The sequence below is a fragment of the Andrographis paniculata genome, unplaced genomic scaffold (assembly GCF_009805555.1).
Source record: "Andrographis paniculata isolate CXL003 unplaced genomic scaffold, ASM980555v1 Contig50END, whole genome shotgun sequence".
Classification (NCBI taxonomy): domain Eukaryota; kingdom Viridiplantae; phylum Streptophyta; class Magnoliopsida; order Lamiales; family Acanthaceae; genus Andrographis; species Andrographis paniculata.
This window is the reverse complement of record NW_026137585.1, coordinates 727,662-744,136: the sequence shown is the minus strand read 5'-3', so window position 1 is coordinate 744,136 and position 16,475 is coordinate 727,662. Positions and strand designations below refer to the sequence as shown.

The following is a 16,475-nucleotide window of genomic DNA, read 5'->3' as shown; positions in this document are numbered from 1 at the left end:
GTATTTCATTTTTACTTCCATCGCCCTCCATTCATTTCGATCTTCCTTAATCTATTAAAACATTTTCAATACATAAAACGATTATTTATTTTAATATCTTTTGTAAGTTTAAATGTATTTATAATATTCCCTCCGTCCAATTCAAAAAAAATTTGAACTTTTATAGTAATAACATATTTATAATTTATAAAAGACTTAAAAAATATTTTGATGTGAGTGGAAAGGAAAAATATATATATTTTAAATTGAAACTTAAAAAATACATAATAAGATCACATTTATTTTTATTTTTAAAAAAACATGCTCTGGAAAAAGAAAAAATAACAAAACATATAACTTTCAAATAGAAAGTGCAAAAAAGGACACAAAAATTAGTCTTAAGAGTGAGCTACAATTCAATTGTAAGCATAGTACTAATAATAATAATAATAAGCAGAGAAGAGATACAGATTTGTACCTAACTGTACTGTACAGTACACCAAACAAACAATAACAATCTCTGCTGCTATAACCAATCTCTTCTTCAAACAGACAGACAGACAAACAAACAAACAAACAAACATACTAAATAATCCATCGATGCTAATGGATCGATCAATCATCCATGGGTGAACAACATCATCTATGGTCTCATCAATCTACACAGTTTTCTTCTTATTTCAGTCAGCACTTAAATGGTAGTAGTAAGTAGAGGTGAGGTGAGGTAGTAGGGTGGGGATGGGGGGAGGGGGTGGTGTATTTCCTGTCTTAAAGGGAACCTAAGTCGGGCGAGTTGTCGCAATGATTTCATCAGCTGCCGGATAACTACAGTCTATACGCCAGGGGACTTATTTCTTTACCGATCGCTTCTTCCACACACTCTGCATTTAGAGAGAAAAAAAAAAAAAAAAAAATGAATTGGGAGTGAGATTTTAAGGGTGTTTAATAAAATATTCAAGTGTGATGTATATAATATTATATATATATGTGTGTGTATGTATAGATGATTACCAGAGGCTCATCATCAGATAGCTCCTCGGCCGCGGATTCTTCCTTGGTCTTGCTCGGCTTCTTATCTGAAGATGAAACAGCTTCATTGTCTGATCCATGATGGGGAGAGTCGGCCTTGTTATCACTTTGGGTGTCTACAGGGTCTTTTTCACCGTCCCCTTCGGGCTTGTCAGCATCGCTTAGGTCCTTGTCGGCATTATCCTCTTCTTGCTTATTGCTGGATGGCTTCTTTCTCTTCGCTTTTTGGTTCTCCTTTTGTTCCTCCTTCTCTGTATTGTCGTAAAATACATTTATAAGTCGAAAAAGATAGAAAACGAAGTTCATGAATAGATATCAACTTTGAAAAAGAAGTCATGAGAAACTCCATAGATGTTTTGTTTAACTTCGGGCAAATGAATCATCAAGGGTGTTTTTCTTTTCAGACTCTAGACTTTGTTTACTATTTAGACTTCATGTTTGCCGAAAAAATACAATTTTTTTTTCCATAAAAATATTATTTAAATAAAAAACACATCCTCCAGACCCAATCCAGACCGAAAAGAAATACACCCTCCTTTTACCTGATTCTGAATCATCAGTTTGCATGACATCCGGGCTTTCACCACTTTTCTTCGAGGATTCACCCTTCAACACGGTTTTCAGCTTTTGCTTCAGATTTTTCCGAGGAGTTCTTTTCTTTTTAATTTGAGGAGGAGATCTGCAAGAATATCCAATTATGTAAAAACTTGTTTGATTATATAAACACAGACATACTGTAATTCCTCGGATTCAATCCACTCACTTCTCTTCCAGTGCTTCTTGTTTTGGACCCCCACTCGGTTTCTTTTTCTGCCCAGATGATCTGCAAAGAATCAAATAAAAAAATAGCATCTAAGCACCAGTTCATAATTAGTCGAATGTTTCAAAGAAGATTCAATGTACTTCTTAACATAATCGATATGTGGAAAAAGGTTTTCTATAGGCACAGAAATGATACATTCACTTGTTAGGTATTGACAGCAACACATCGATGATCAGAGAATTACTTGAATCGGAAGGTTTAGCATCAGCTTTCAGTCTAGCACTTTAAAACAATTAAGTTTCAAATAACTCAAATATTCAAGCGAGCACCATAATGGAAGTTGCAATTACCATTACATAGTTCATCCGGGTGCTAGGGACCGTGTCTGTGATCCTTTTCATAAGCCAGAAGAGTGTATAATGCAAACCAATTACAAACATTAATAGGACAAATTTTCGCAACCCAAAATCTAGTGGTAGTTCTATTATCTTTCCAGAAAAAAACACATTGCATTAGATACTAGAACATACGATCAGGATTGAGCATTAGAAGACTAACCAATGTAGCAAATCAAAGATCTTGATAAGAAGGCAAGCCGTAAAAATATAGCATGTTTAGATATCTAACCACGTGACACTAAAGGGGGGTGCTGCCTGCATATACCATGCGTAAAGTAAACAAAAAAGAACTTACCCTCCTTTACGTTGAGCAACCTTCGACGACCCAGACTTCTGCAGATGGTGTCGAATATTTGATTAGAACTTATGTCAAACCTTATTCAAGGGAAACATATAATTACAAGGAATTTGAATGAGTTGCTAAACAAACCTTTGTTTTTTGTGCACTGTCAACAATCTCCCAGCGCTCCTTTTCTAATCGAAGAACTTCCACATCTCCATCATCATAGAGAACCTTTAAAACAATTAGATCAATCAGAAAAATATGCCTGCAAAAGTGATAAAAAAAAATAAAAAAATACAAGCGATGGGTGCCAGATAAATAAGACAAAAAGAACCATACCACGTGCTTATGTTTCTCACTGTCATATGACTTCACCGAGCCTTCATAATACCTATGCAAAACAGAGGTAGATAGATACTATTTTAATAATCCCAAAATATTTTCAAAACTCATAATATGTTGAAAAAACATGTGAACAATATTAAATTTGTATTTGTAACAGGATGTATTGAAAATTTAGGCTCCAACGCCTGATAGATAATGGTTCTTAAAGCAAAGCTGAACCAAAACACATTATGGGAGTGCTTAAATTCTGTGATTCATAACCATAGAATCTGGACCGGAAAAGCCAAGCAATCCCCTTATTCGATTATTGGAACAAGTATCTGTTATATTTCTTTTCAGAACAGGGTTTCGAAAGAGTTGAAATTTAAGCAAAATTTTTCATTAAATAAACATAGATAATTCATTGGAGTGACCAAATCATTTTATACTTCAGCCTCGAGAAACTCGACTCAAGCCTTTCTCGAGAGCTTATCTAATATAAGTTTACCGTCTTATCAATCTGAGCTTAATCAACTCGAAATTATCTTTGCAAGCTTCAGTATCTATTATGAGTAACAAGCCGAACTCAAGTTGAATTCAAGCCTTAATGACCTGAGATTTCCCATATAACAGCCCTAGTATACTAATCCAATCAATATAGCACTTACTTCTTGTCCATTGGCCACCAAACTTTAATTCTGCAACCAACCAACTCTCCCGCAGAACTTCCATTGTCTTCGGTTGAGCACTGAGACATAAATAAGCAAAAGGCGGGTTACAGATTTGGAGAAAAAGGAAAAAGGATTGGACAACCTTCAAAACAAAGGTGAGGTGAGGAACTACGCAAAGATGCAAGCCATAATTAGGAAAAGAAAGCCATCATTATTTTGACCTTGCAAGTCAGGATGTCAGTAGACAAAATAGCAGAACTCACACAGGCTCATATTGCACTAACCTTTGCTAATCCAGAAAGATTTTTAGGGCTTTGCTTCTTCCCAGATCCCAAACCGGTGCCGGAAACTTTCTTAGGCTTCTGTAAATTATAAGAAACAGTGAAAGGACCATTAATAATCATTAAACATGAAACAATTTCTGTTCATGGCATTAGTTGAAAAGCACACCTTAGCTTCCACAGATTTATTTGGTGTCTCATCATAATCTCTCTCAGTACGTTTGCCTTTCTTCTTAGATGTGCTGGACTTCTTCCTCAGACGTGAAGTCTGAATTTCAAATTCTGCAGGTTCACTGGTCTTTTCTTGCACACTTTGACTTTCTGAACTAGATTGAGCCTTCTCATCACTATTTTCAAATTTTAAACTAACAGACTCCTTCTTAGAACCCCCCTTTGGACTAGCTGCTGAGGGGATCTTGTGAGCTCGAGAAGATGATGTTTTCCTATGTTTTGGTGGAGGTGCATCAGAGGGTTCATTAAACAGAATTTTACTCTTTTGGAGATCATGGTCACTTCGCCTCTTTTTGCGAGTATGACCATGACCATTGCTATACTTGCCAGCTCGACCGGGATCTTCAGAATTGATTTCCTTTACCATTTTCAAAATATCAAAATCATTTTCATCAGTCACACCAGCTTGTGTAGGCACATTATTCGCCTCTTTTTTAGCCTTAGACGCCTTTGCTTTTAGATGTTTCATCAGCTTCCCCAATGGCAGCTCACTGCCCTCTGTCTCACTATCCTTCATTGCATCATCCTCTGACATAACTGGTTGAATCTAAACGTAACAAAAACACTATTATTAGAAGGCACAGTGTAAACACCTCACTTCATGATGTGCAAAAAAACGTTAATAAGTCTTACAATTCCATTCTCTTCGAGTTCAAGTGATTCAAATTGGGCCAAGATCCCATCATCTGCAAGCCATGTCTTCTCTTCCCCAATCTAATATCATCAAATGTGTCAGAATACAATAAATAATCATAAAAATGCCAGTTATATATATATATATATATATCTAAAATAAATGGCTGATTCCCACATCTATAATAATCCTAAAGAACTTGAGGTCAAAACCGGACTTTGCTAGATGAATTTACATGGTTCTGGTGTGCTAGATATTTAATAAGGTTCAGTTCTTCCAGGAGGAATTGAAAGTGATTCCCTAATTCGATCACAGTACATATAAAGATTCAAGAGGATAAATGTGGCGAACTGGGAAATTAAAATTACAAGTGCACAGGGTTTTAAATGACTGAATGACTGTAAGAATGAATTGACATATCTGAAAATTCAGTTGACATGAAGTTAAGCTAGTTTATAGATTCTAATATAGTAAACATTGATTTTAAAATGAACTGAAAACTTCCAAGCAAACAGAGACCGAAGGCAGCTTGCCCACCTGTATAAAACACAGTTGTGTAGAAGTACTAAAAAAAAATTCATTTAATTGCCTATGTTTGTCTATCCAGCTCAAGGAAATATACTCAAGTACATGTATATGAGGAAATAGACCGATATATATATATATCAGGCAGTCCAGATGCAAAATTCATTTCACTTCTCGTTTAGAGCTTCGGCATCCATCTCAACACAATCAAAGTGCTGAAATATCAAATTTTAAATATGCTAAAACATCAAACAATTACAGCAGTGCAGATAGGTAAGTAACTCAATATAACCTGCTTCTTAACGGATGTCCAAATAGGGAATAAGAAAAGGCATCCCTTCATCAGCAAAGAATCATAAAGAAAGTTGAGCCTTACATACCATAGAGTCATCTTCTTCTTTCTTCTCCAGTGGCTTGTAAAGAACAATGGGTAGGACCACAGATGATGTCAAGTCCTGAAGTTCGTCTTGATTTGGAGCAAAACGTTTAATGATTGGCATACCAAGGTCGCACAAAGCATACAAGTTCTGCAATCAGAGGTTATTTTGACGTAAGTATACCCCACTAGAGCAAAAATAATCCCATCACGATTCTAATTTGGAGCATTTATTTACCTGCTGAAATGATTAATACAGGGAAGAAAAAATAGACAGACTGAATAAATCATAATCAACGTCATGAAAGGCCAGGCTTAGCAAAAAGTCTCCCAGCCCAGTAGCGCAACAACGGACGCGCTCAAAAGATATGATGGATATTTGGAGATAAGATATTGGAGCTCATGGATCTCTGAATTAAGCTTCCAGGGCGGGGTGCCCCACGTATCAAGCTATGGGGTTAGGGGATATTTTTGTCTTGTCGAGTTTTTCATTAAATATGGCTGTAAAGGATAAAAATATACCCTAGGGGTGTATTTACTAATTTGATAGAATGAAATTATATAATTATTGCGTGTTACTCAATAATAGGCCCTAGTTACTTAATGTCAAACCTTTGAGTTAGTTGCGTCATGAGCATCTTCAGACTGCCTGATACGTCGAAACATTGAATTTAATAGTGAAATGCCCTCCTTGACCTTGCTAGTGTTGGTATCGGATTTTCCGTCTGCCTCTCCATTAAGTAGCATAGATAGGAAAATGTACAACTGTCTGAGAAAAATGAACATACATAAGTGAATAAGGAAAAGGAGTCGAGTCAATATCATAATTACTAAAGGAAACTAAAAGATCATAATTACTACATGAATCGAAAAGCACCTTGTTTGTTTCTGCAATTTATGGAAGTCAACTGTTATTACAGATGTTATCAGGGTATATTATTCACAATTACCTATCTAAAATAGAATTTGATACATCTTGGATTAGACCAAGGACAGATCCGTCATTTCAGATGAAGAAATCGAGGTGTAAAAGTGCTTAGTAAGGTGTATCACAAAACTGTCAGCTTTTCAGAATTCAATAGACATAATTAATTGTCTTTAAATAATTGATACTTGAAGAATCTACTGCTTTCAATAAATTCCACAGCAATCATTATAAAGGTGGACAATTTGGAATATTGCTCGCGCAGACTTTTTATAATTGCTTTCCCATGGCGTATTATTCAGTAAATGCTTCTTAAATTACATATCCACACAAGAAAACATTAGACCAAAAAGGCTACTAGACTTAACTTATATATGATAAAATATTTAAGACAATGAATACATTCCAGTGGTAACATGTAGCTAAGAGTACGAAAGAAAGCAAAACACACTTCAATAAAGTGAGTTTTTGTCCGTTTGCGATATAATAAGAAAGTTCAGATTATCCTTCACTAAAATATTAAGGCAATGTACACATGCCATCCTGACAAGTTTGTAACAGAATATCCAGGAACTTTGCATGGCCAGAGGAAAAATGTAATTAAGGTTGTCAAGAAAGTGATTTATTGTCCATGAGCAATTTAATAATAAAGTTCAGAACATCAATTTTACATGTACAGAATATTATTTTAAGAAGAATCATTGATTCTGCTGCAGTTCTTGTCAAATCTTAATTTATTGTTTTTATTCATTCTTCACATAAAAATTTTAAAAATATATAAAAAATAAAAAGATCATAGATCAAAGATTCAAGTTGAAAATCAGCATATCATAGTGAAATTGAAGCTTCTATTCGGATTTATTAGTCACGAAACTGTTACCCCACTTTTTATTTGCGATCACTAACTACAAGCAGATGAGAATTTCCAATTCTGTTTTACATTTCCATAATCAAGCATTGAATTTATTTAGGTATGGTAATAAACCATGTCAGAGGATTTTTTGCAGTGACGGGCTGACGGCATATGATGTACCAAGCAAAATAAGGTATCTAGAATGAATGATCATCAAGCATGAAAATAATTAGTAGTAATATAATTTTAACAAAATCACATAATAGAATGGTGAAAGGTAGTGAAACAGTTCACTTAATAATGTGGGCATTCAAAAACGTGAAAATTTTATAATAAATTCAATGAACAAAAAAAAAAGATCACCAACTTACAAATTATGGTATTAAAAAAATAAGGTAATGCAGAAATAAATACAAAGCAAGTAAGTGTTTAACCAAAAGAATGGCGGACAAAAAAAAAATGACAAATAAGAAAAAGGTTTATTTTGCACTAACAATTTAGCATAGCTTCAAACATATAACAAACTTCATTTATTTGCTTGGAATCCATTAGCACTGTTCTTAAGGAATTGAAAACATCACACTTATTATTTAACTTTACAGGTATTAATTCTGAGTACCTGTAAAAAGGTTCATATGTTTTGACATCTTTGCATTCATCAATATTAGGAAACGTTGGATGGTGTGCAAGTGAATGAACAACATATGGGAGGATGTATTCTGGGTAGACAGGTGTAGACGCTTCAGTCTGCAAGGAAACTTGACGACCTCTCCCTTGCCGACACATCTGGATAATGTCACTCAAATGGCGTTTGTTCTGCCAAACACATAAGTATAATAAGCACTCATTGTTGCCTGATGAGCATAAGATACTTCTAGTGCTTTGTGAGGGTACAAGTAAACTTCCAAGATTAAAATAAAAAAAAAAAAAAATTAAAAAAAAAGGGTAAATAATAAATCCCCTATACCTCCTCTAAATCTGACTGTGAAGATGAAATATCAAGCAGAAAAGCACATGCATATTTTGCATCTAGAATTCGGTCCCGCACATACTGATGAACCTTGCTGAGTAATAGTCTCTTCACTTCAGGAAAGTCATCCTACAAATTATAGATGTGGGTGAAAGAACCAAATAGAGTTCTACTTCTACATATTATGAACACGAAACAAGAAATGTAATAGGCATGGCATGCATTCGGTAAAACCTACAGCTGCAGTTCTCAATGTGAGATAAAGAACATCAACAGGAATCTTGTGCTCCCAGTGCTTTGACAAGCGAAGAACTGCTTTTGCTGCGGCAAGTTTCAAATGGGCCCTATCAACTACACTGAAACATTAAAAGTGGAAACCATATCAATACCCAAAAACCTTAAGGCAACCAAAACATGTAAAGATGTAAAAATTGAGAACTTTGTAGAAATTCCATTAGCAATCCTATCAGAATTACCTTGATTCGATATCACTCGACATATCACCAAATAAGAGAATATTCTTGAGAAGTCCAACAATGTCATCAATTCCACCACGAAGTAGAGCATCTTTCACGGGTAAATAACTCTTGACCAAAGCCTTAATCCCAAATATCTGTAGAAGCAAGTCCGATTCACATTAAATAATTATCAAAGAAGAATATGGTCTAGGTCTCTAGATCATGGAGAGAAAGAAGAATGCCAGAGAAATGCCTTCAAAGAACAAAGTTCACTTCTATCGTCCCAGCCAGCTTGTTCGCCAGCCACCTGCAAGTGAAGCATGGTTAAAAAACTCTTAACAAAATGAAGAATGAATGACAAGAGCCTTTATGATTACGTACATGCCCCTGGTTCAATATGTTTTCTTTAATGAACTTCTGAACCTCACTTTCTCTTGTCTCAAAGACTGGCATAGCAGCCTGCGCTATGCATCCAAGCGACTGAAGTACAGCGGGCAAATTGGACTTCTCTTCAAGCATATCGACAAGCCTCTACTCATTAGATTGAAAAAAAAGAAGATACAATCAACAAACTTTCACAAAAACTAAATGCAAATATCAAATGGAAGTGGAGATAGAAAACAGAAACCTTGTAAAGAACCGAAAGAGACATGAGACCGTCATCTTTCGTGATGGACGCCAGGGCATGAACAGCATATTTAGCCTGCCTTCGGCTACCCTCAATACATATGCGCTCAAGTATAAGGTCTAAGGATCTACAGGATAAAGGGTTACAACTTGCCCAAATATTAAAAAAAATGAAAAATAAAAAGTAATAAAATGATGTCTTGATAGTCTAACCTTGTTGAAACACCCAGCTGTTCCCGGATAGTGCCCCCTGCCTTCGCAAGAACATGCAAAGTACCTTCCTTTATAATTTCATTATCATCCTCAAGTAGATGTACCAAATCTTCTTCAATTCCACCAAGAAGCAAAGGGCAAAACCGTGCAAGAATCTGATCATTCATTGTATAACACATGAGATGAAAAATCCAAAATTCAAATTACCTAATGCAAACCCAGAGAGCCATTCAAAAATACCAAAAGCTCTAAGTTTGGATTAGGCGGTATTATGCTGTTCATATTTAGACTAAGAATCATAGAACAGAGGAAATAGCATTCAGGCCTTCATTATACAAAAATGATAAGTCATTAAGCAAATCATTCACTAGATGTAGTTTGGTTCAGCTGTTCATGGCCCATAAAAAGAAGTTCAGCACGTTTGAAGAGCCATGACATACCAGACTCCAACATAAAATTGCAAAATAACCAACAAACATGCTGTGAAAGAAGCACACCTAATTCATGCTTCATCAATACTTGTGTGTGTGTGTTGGGGAGGGGAGGGGAGGGAGCACAAGCATCAATACCAAAACAGATGTCCTACCACAAGAATAGTCATGCAGGACAAAATTGGCTCTGTACTTCCGGAAGATCTTTGTACGCCGACCTCCAGAAGGATTTCTTTTACATGATCCTTATCAAAAAGTAGATGAGAGCATTTCAACGAAAGGGTTCTCAAAAATTCATAGAGTTGATGCTTCTGACCAAGGATTTTTAGCAATTCATCCTGCATAAGGTTTACAGAGTCTCAGAAAATAAGTGTAGATAAGTTTTTTAGCATCTTTCAGTTGCATTCTAAAGGAAAAGGAGTATCCAATGAGCTCGTCATCAAAATAAGTGACTCACCCGTAAACCAACAGCTTCGAGGGAAGTAGTGTTAGGATCAATAAGTTGCTTTAAAATTTTCCAAATGTTGGAATCTTTTAACTGGTCAAGAAGCTGAAAATTCTCTTGTGCCTTTGCAAGGTCAGTGAAACAGTGAGACATAACACGGAAGCAATACGCTATTTTGTTTTGGTTCTCGGTGCCATCACTTTCCTGTATTCAGAGAAAGTGATGATATCTTCACTGAGAGCTACTTTACAATAAACAGAGTAGTCAAAGATTAAGAAATATAAAACCCCTGCTAGCGAACCTGAGAGGACTCCCTGAGGGAAAGATATCTCTGCATCTCTTGTTGCAACCTTAGAATCCATGGAAAACAAGAAAATTCCAGTTAATAAACCATATTCAACGATGATCGAAAAAAATAAATACAAGAGCTTTATATCTTGAAAAGTAAGCTTTTGTTGCAAACCTTTGTTTCTGTTCTAGAATCTTCTCAAGCGCCTTTACCTCAACTTTGTCAAACCCAGAGAAGACCCTAAGCCAAACTTTCACCTTATCTTTTACAGAAAAATCAGCAGGAAACAGGGAGAGGGATAGGATAGGTTCTATTGCATCTGATCTGCAAAGATGAAAAGAAACTCTTCCAGCATCATATATGAGAAATAACAAATCAAGAGTATTAACTTATTTTAATTCATAAACCATTTTGGAGACAATGTTCACTACTTTAGTAGCTTCTCAGATAGCGCACTTGTTAAAATTCTATTTACCTTTTCCTGAGCAACATAGAGTTAATAGTTTCCAATGCAATAAACTGCCTAGCAGTGGGATAAAACAGGGAAATTTCTTGGGAAATTCGGACATGGATTTCTCATGCATTTTTATAGAGGACAATCAAAACAGGTATTAGTAGCATTACCTGAAATCTTTATCATAAAAGCATCTCAAAATCTTTCCAACAATCCAATCGTAATCCCCATCCTTTGTTGAACCACTAGACTGCTTCATGCAAGATACTCTATATATGTCTGCTAATCTCTCCATTGTATACCTTTTAACTAGAAGCTGGATGTTTGCAGCAAAAATACAAAAAGAGTATTAGCTAGGAAAATGTGGAAAATGGGGATTGAGAAAAACATGAAAATAAAAGATATCTTTGAGTGGTACACATACAGATTTGTCTCGAAGTCGTTCTGAGACCAGCTTGACAGTTTCAACCGGTATGGATGTGAGGGCATGACAGGCAACATCACAAACCACGGAAACAACTTGTTTGCGAACATTTTCATCATAGTCCATCAAACGGTCACAGAGAGCAGCTACAAATCCATTCAAACAATTAGATTAAAGATGTTCAAAATTTTGAACAATTTGAATATCAGAACAAGAATTCCTTACATATTATTTCAGGAGCTTCTGTCCTGACGGGATTCTCCAAGAGGCAGATCTTTACATATTCAAGGACAGACATTCTGACCTCAACCACTCTATCTGTCAGCCTTTTCAGAAACTCCAGGAATACAGGCTTGAATGCTTCAGAAATAGTAGATTCTGGCAGCGCAAAAAGGTCACCTACTAATCTCACCGCCTTCAAGCGAATCTCCAATTGATCACTCTGTTGGTGTTACATTAGAAAACGATTAACGGAAAAGCATATCATAGCGAAAGTTACCCACAAAATAATAGTTAAAAAAAAAAAAATGAGAGAGAGAGAGAGAGAGCGAAAGGCATGCAGATGGAGCACAGCCTACAAAACAACTTCAATGTTGCTAAATATAGTTGTACAATTTGGGTGTACAAGCAGAGGTGCCATGTCCATGTCCCTCAAAAAAATCGCATAACTTTCTATCACTATAAGAATCTTTATGGTGCTGAATGCAATACAAAAACAAAAAGGGGCTGAGAATAAATACCAGTAGCTCTCCTGTAAGATAAGGAACTACTCCTGATAGAATTTGGGGAGCACAGCGATAAATATTATACAGCACGCCATGGTAATTAATCTGAGATTGCCCAGGTCGGTCATCCCCCGACATTGATGATACAAGAAACTGCTTTATGTCAGGTTCCAGTTTTGCAGCACAATTCTCTATGACATTCATAGCAAGCCTCCTAGCAGCCAAAGTTATATCCTGATAGAAAAGGCTCCAAAATTCAATAATTTTGAAGGGCGGGGAGGGCACAGCCCAAAAAAATAACACAGTACAAAGGAAAGAGATACATACCTCCTTATCACGACCTAAGATGGATAATATAATATGTAAAAGGTTTTCTGGTACATCCTCGCTCTCTTCTAAGACAACCTCCACAATTGTTTGCATTGAAGCCAAGACATTCTCAGGATGCTGATCACTGCATGTTAAGAAAGAAGAAAATTTCAACAACAGAACGACATACAAATCATCCAGCAAGGTATATTCAAAGAAGGTCATGCTCTATGTACTGAAAGATGCTTAAAGCATCAACCTCATGTTTTACCATCATATCAACAAAGGTATTGCTGACTTGAAATTTGAAATGCACATAAGAAGTATCCCACGTGAAGCAATGAGGATAATCAAAGAAGTTGATATCCTCCCATCACTAAACTTTACAAATCAAGAAGAAATCATAACCAGTGATTCAAGTGAATTGCATTCATGGCAATGCAAAATCTGAGAAGATGTGTTGATCTGACTATAAAAGATAAGAGTAGAGAAATGAATGAAGTACCAAAACATGGAAAATATAACTGGTGTGCATGCTTTCTTGAATATATACAAAAGCAAGAGAATCAGAATGCGCAAAGTACTAAAAGTAGTGACAACTAAAGAGCAGTTAAAAGTGCGGTACCTGGCAACAGTAAAGAAAGTTTCAAACATTTCTTTTATGAGATCATCACATTCAAGATCCAGCATTACAACACATAGTCTATATTTTGCAAGGGTTTCGAGAATAACAACCCTCCTTGGAAATGTTGGGCTATTTATATCAGTTAAGCCACTGAGAGTGCTCACGATCAACTGGAAAATATCCTGGAATCAATTAAAGGCCGAAATCAGAACCAAAGTCATATATTAAAACATTACAAGTAAGAAATCAATGTCCAGGAGTTATAAAGGAAAATTTACCTTCAACACATCATCATCATAAGGGGCATCAGGTGCAGTTATTCGAGTTATTTCGCAGACGCAGGACGCTACAAAGAGTTTGACCTCCCGGTCTTGATGTTTCAATAGTTCTGGCTTGGCAATGGCATTTAAGAGAGGCTGCATAGAGTCCAAAAGTGGTTTTGGAGGTGTTTGGTCTATTTCCGAGAGACATGCTGCACCTTGCTGGATGAGGATGAGCCAGTCAAATTATCAGAAAACATTCATTAGAATCTGAGTAACTTAAACTACATAAATTTCAAGAGCTCATGGTCCAATTTTAAATTTGAAAGTCCAAAATATTCTGGCAGGCAATATTTTTCCTAAAGATTATAACAGGTACAACATACTACTAATCCTGGGAACAATTTTCTCCAAACTAAGCATTTAAGCTTACTGACAAATATCTGAGAAACAATTGACTTCCAGTCGAGGAGGATTCGATAGCAGTGAAATTTTATTATATATATATATAAACACAAATGCAGTGTCATCTCGATCTCACAAATTTCAGCAGTCACAGAAGCATGTATAGATATATGCAATATGAAATTAAGTATATAAAAGAGGCTTATCAAGGTAATCTGGAAAAGAAAAAACTACCTCAATCTGAGAATAGTTCCTCAATTGATAAAAAGAATACACAGAGTCTTCAATTACCCAAAACACATCAGAGAAAAAGCCCTAGTTAACTGTATAAATAGAAAGCCCTAATTTTTTAACGTGGTGTGCTCAATTGGATATTGAACTGCCCACAAATTCGAAAAGCCCTAGCCTTTCCTTATCGTTAAGTGTTCAAACTTTATCCCCTTCAAAACCAATCCAATATAACATCGAGTGCCCTGGCGTTTCAAAAGAGAAAAGCTTCTAACCCAAAATGTAATGCCGAAGCCTGAAATTTCAAATTGAACTAATAGTTGTCCGCTTAACACCACAAATCAAACCTAAATTCGAATTTCTCCACGAAAAAAGCAAAGGCTCGGTCTTTCTGTTTAGGTACGACACCAAACCCAAAAACCACTTTCCAAAAACCCTAGTCCGACCCAAATTACCACACGCATCGTAACATTCATACTTCCACCATGCATTCGCAACGGAACTCTTCACAAACACAAATTCAATTCCCATACACACACCAAGAAAAGGGGGAAAAAAATAATTCCGACCTTCGAACAAAAATTAAACACAGAACAGACGATTACTAACCTTCACAAGCTTCATGAGAGCATCCTTGGAAGCAGGGGGGTTCTCCAACTTCGATCCCAACTCTTTCAGCTGCTGCTGCAACTTCTGCGCCATGGACAGCAGCAATACAGAGGATTCCTTCAAGCGCACGAATGGTGAGGCCCTTGCACACGCATTCACAGCGTCTCTGGCTCAGTATGCGAATTGGGGCCTCTCAATTTTTCGGTTTGTTTCGAACAACAGACGCGAGAGAGAGAGAGCGAGAGAGAGAGAGGAAATGCTTCTTTAGTTTCAAAAAAAATATCAATAAACTAAACTTATAATAAGCGCTCCTCCGATGGACTTCGCTTATTCAGATTTTTATTTCACCCTTTGGGGCTTCGAGTCTTTTTGCAGTCGTAGTCTTATACTTTCGGTATTTGCAGTTTGCCCCCCGCGGGATATCCTTTTTTGTTGTTTGGTTTTAATTTGAATGTGTGTGTTCGTCTATTAGTTTGGACATGTTTTTCAATTAATATTATAAATATTTATATTTTATATTAAATATATAAAATATATTCAATATTTTTAAAAACATTAATGATTTCATATAAATTATTATTATTATTATTATTTATAATATACATTAACATTTCTTTATATTTATCAATAAAGATAATTTAAACTTAAAATGCAAAACAAACACAATATTTGTTTTTATAAATTTTTATTTAAATAAATTTTTTATATTCTCTTGCTTTCTGTACGAGTGTATTCTTTACTTATAATGTCTTTGTTTTGGAATTTGAATTTTAAGTTGAAATTTAAATAGTAAAATTTTTGAATTTGAATAGTTGTACGATGTGATATAAATAGGTGTTGATGTGATGTTTTAAATATAAAATTAATTTTTAATATAATATAAAAAATAAAAAATAAATATTTGATTTTATATTTTTTTAGGAGAAAAAATTAGATGAAATAATGTAAATCCAATCTAATCCCCGTGTAAAATTTTTAATATTATTTATTTTAGGGTGTGATTGTATAATAGGTAAGATGCTAGAGGACTATGATTACTATATAAAATAATAATAATAATATTAATGATAATAATAAAATAATAAATTGATTTTGTATGGAATAAAATTATTTATATTAATGTTAAAAAATTATGATATTTAGTTATGAAAAATAATATACTTTTATTATAAAAAAAAAATAGAAATTCTTTGTTTTGAACCTTATAAATATGTACTTTGAATAATATATTTACAAAATATTATATTATTGTAATATTATTTTATAAATATCATATAAAAATAAAATTTATTTAAATAAAAAATTAAATTAATATTCAATTTCAAATTATATGAAATATTCAAAACCCTGTGCAACATTACAAATAATATCAAAATATGCAAAAACAACCAAACAAACTCATAATAAACTATAATATAGTATACCATTTACTTGAGTATTAAAAAAAATGAGAACATCTCCAAATACTAAAATATAAAAATAAATATATTATAATACTGTCCTTTAGTATTTTGTTTTTTAATTATTATTATAAAAAATATATTATTAAAAAGTATAATAGTACACAACAATACAAATTAATAAAATAATATAAATTTGTTTAATAGTAGTTTAAAATAAAACATTAATTTAAATTTTTATTTAAATAGCTACATTCTCTCTTAGTAATACACAACAATAAAAATTAATAAATTTTTGTTGATTTAGATATGTAATTACATATCCAAAATT

At 34.5% G+C, this 16,475-nt stretch overlaps 1 protein-coding gene across 1 annotated transcript; it reads right to left on the bottom strand.

Moving 5' to 3' along the window:
- Window positions 1-399: 399 nt before the first annotated feature.
- On the bottom strand, window positions 400-15,031 carry LOC127253274 (sister chromatid cohesion protein PDS5 homolog A). Its single transcript, XM_051277762.1, has 33 exons — window positions 14,745-15,031; window positions 13,521-13,724; window positions 13,243-13,424; window positions 12,636-12,762; window positions 12,324-12,542; window positions 11,809-12,025; window positions 11,584-11,729; window positions 11,330-11,475; window positions 10,880-11,029; window positions 10,718-10,766; window positions 10,429-10,620; window positions 10,127-10,309; window positions 9,541-9,695; window positions 9,329-9,455; window positions 9,082-9,231; window positions 8,954-9,007; window positions 8,719-8,855; window positions 8,481-8,598; window positions 8,240-8,371; window positions 7,892-8,088; window positions 6,107-6,263; window positions 5,499-5,645; window positions 4,593-4,673; window positions 3,898-4,506; window positions 3,732-3,809; window positions 3,445-3,524; window positions 2,792-2,843; window positions 2,600-2,683; window positions 2,465-2,502; window positions 1,772-1,831; window positions 1,551-1,687; window positions 991-1,259; window positions 400-860 (listed from the first exon to the last, which is right to left on the bottom strand). The coding sequence occupies exons 1-33, from the start codon at window positions 14,835-14,837 to the stop codon at window positions 828-830; spliced, it is 4,803 nt and encodes a 1,600-aa protein (XP_051133719.1). The 5' UTR covers window positions 14,838-15,031; the 3' UTR covers window positions 400-827.
- Between the last annotated feature and the right edge of the window lie 1,444 nt (window positions 15,032-16,475).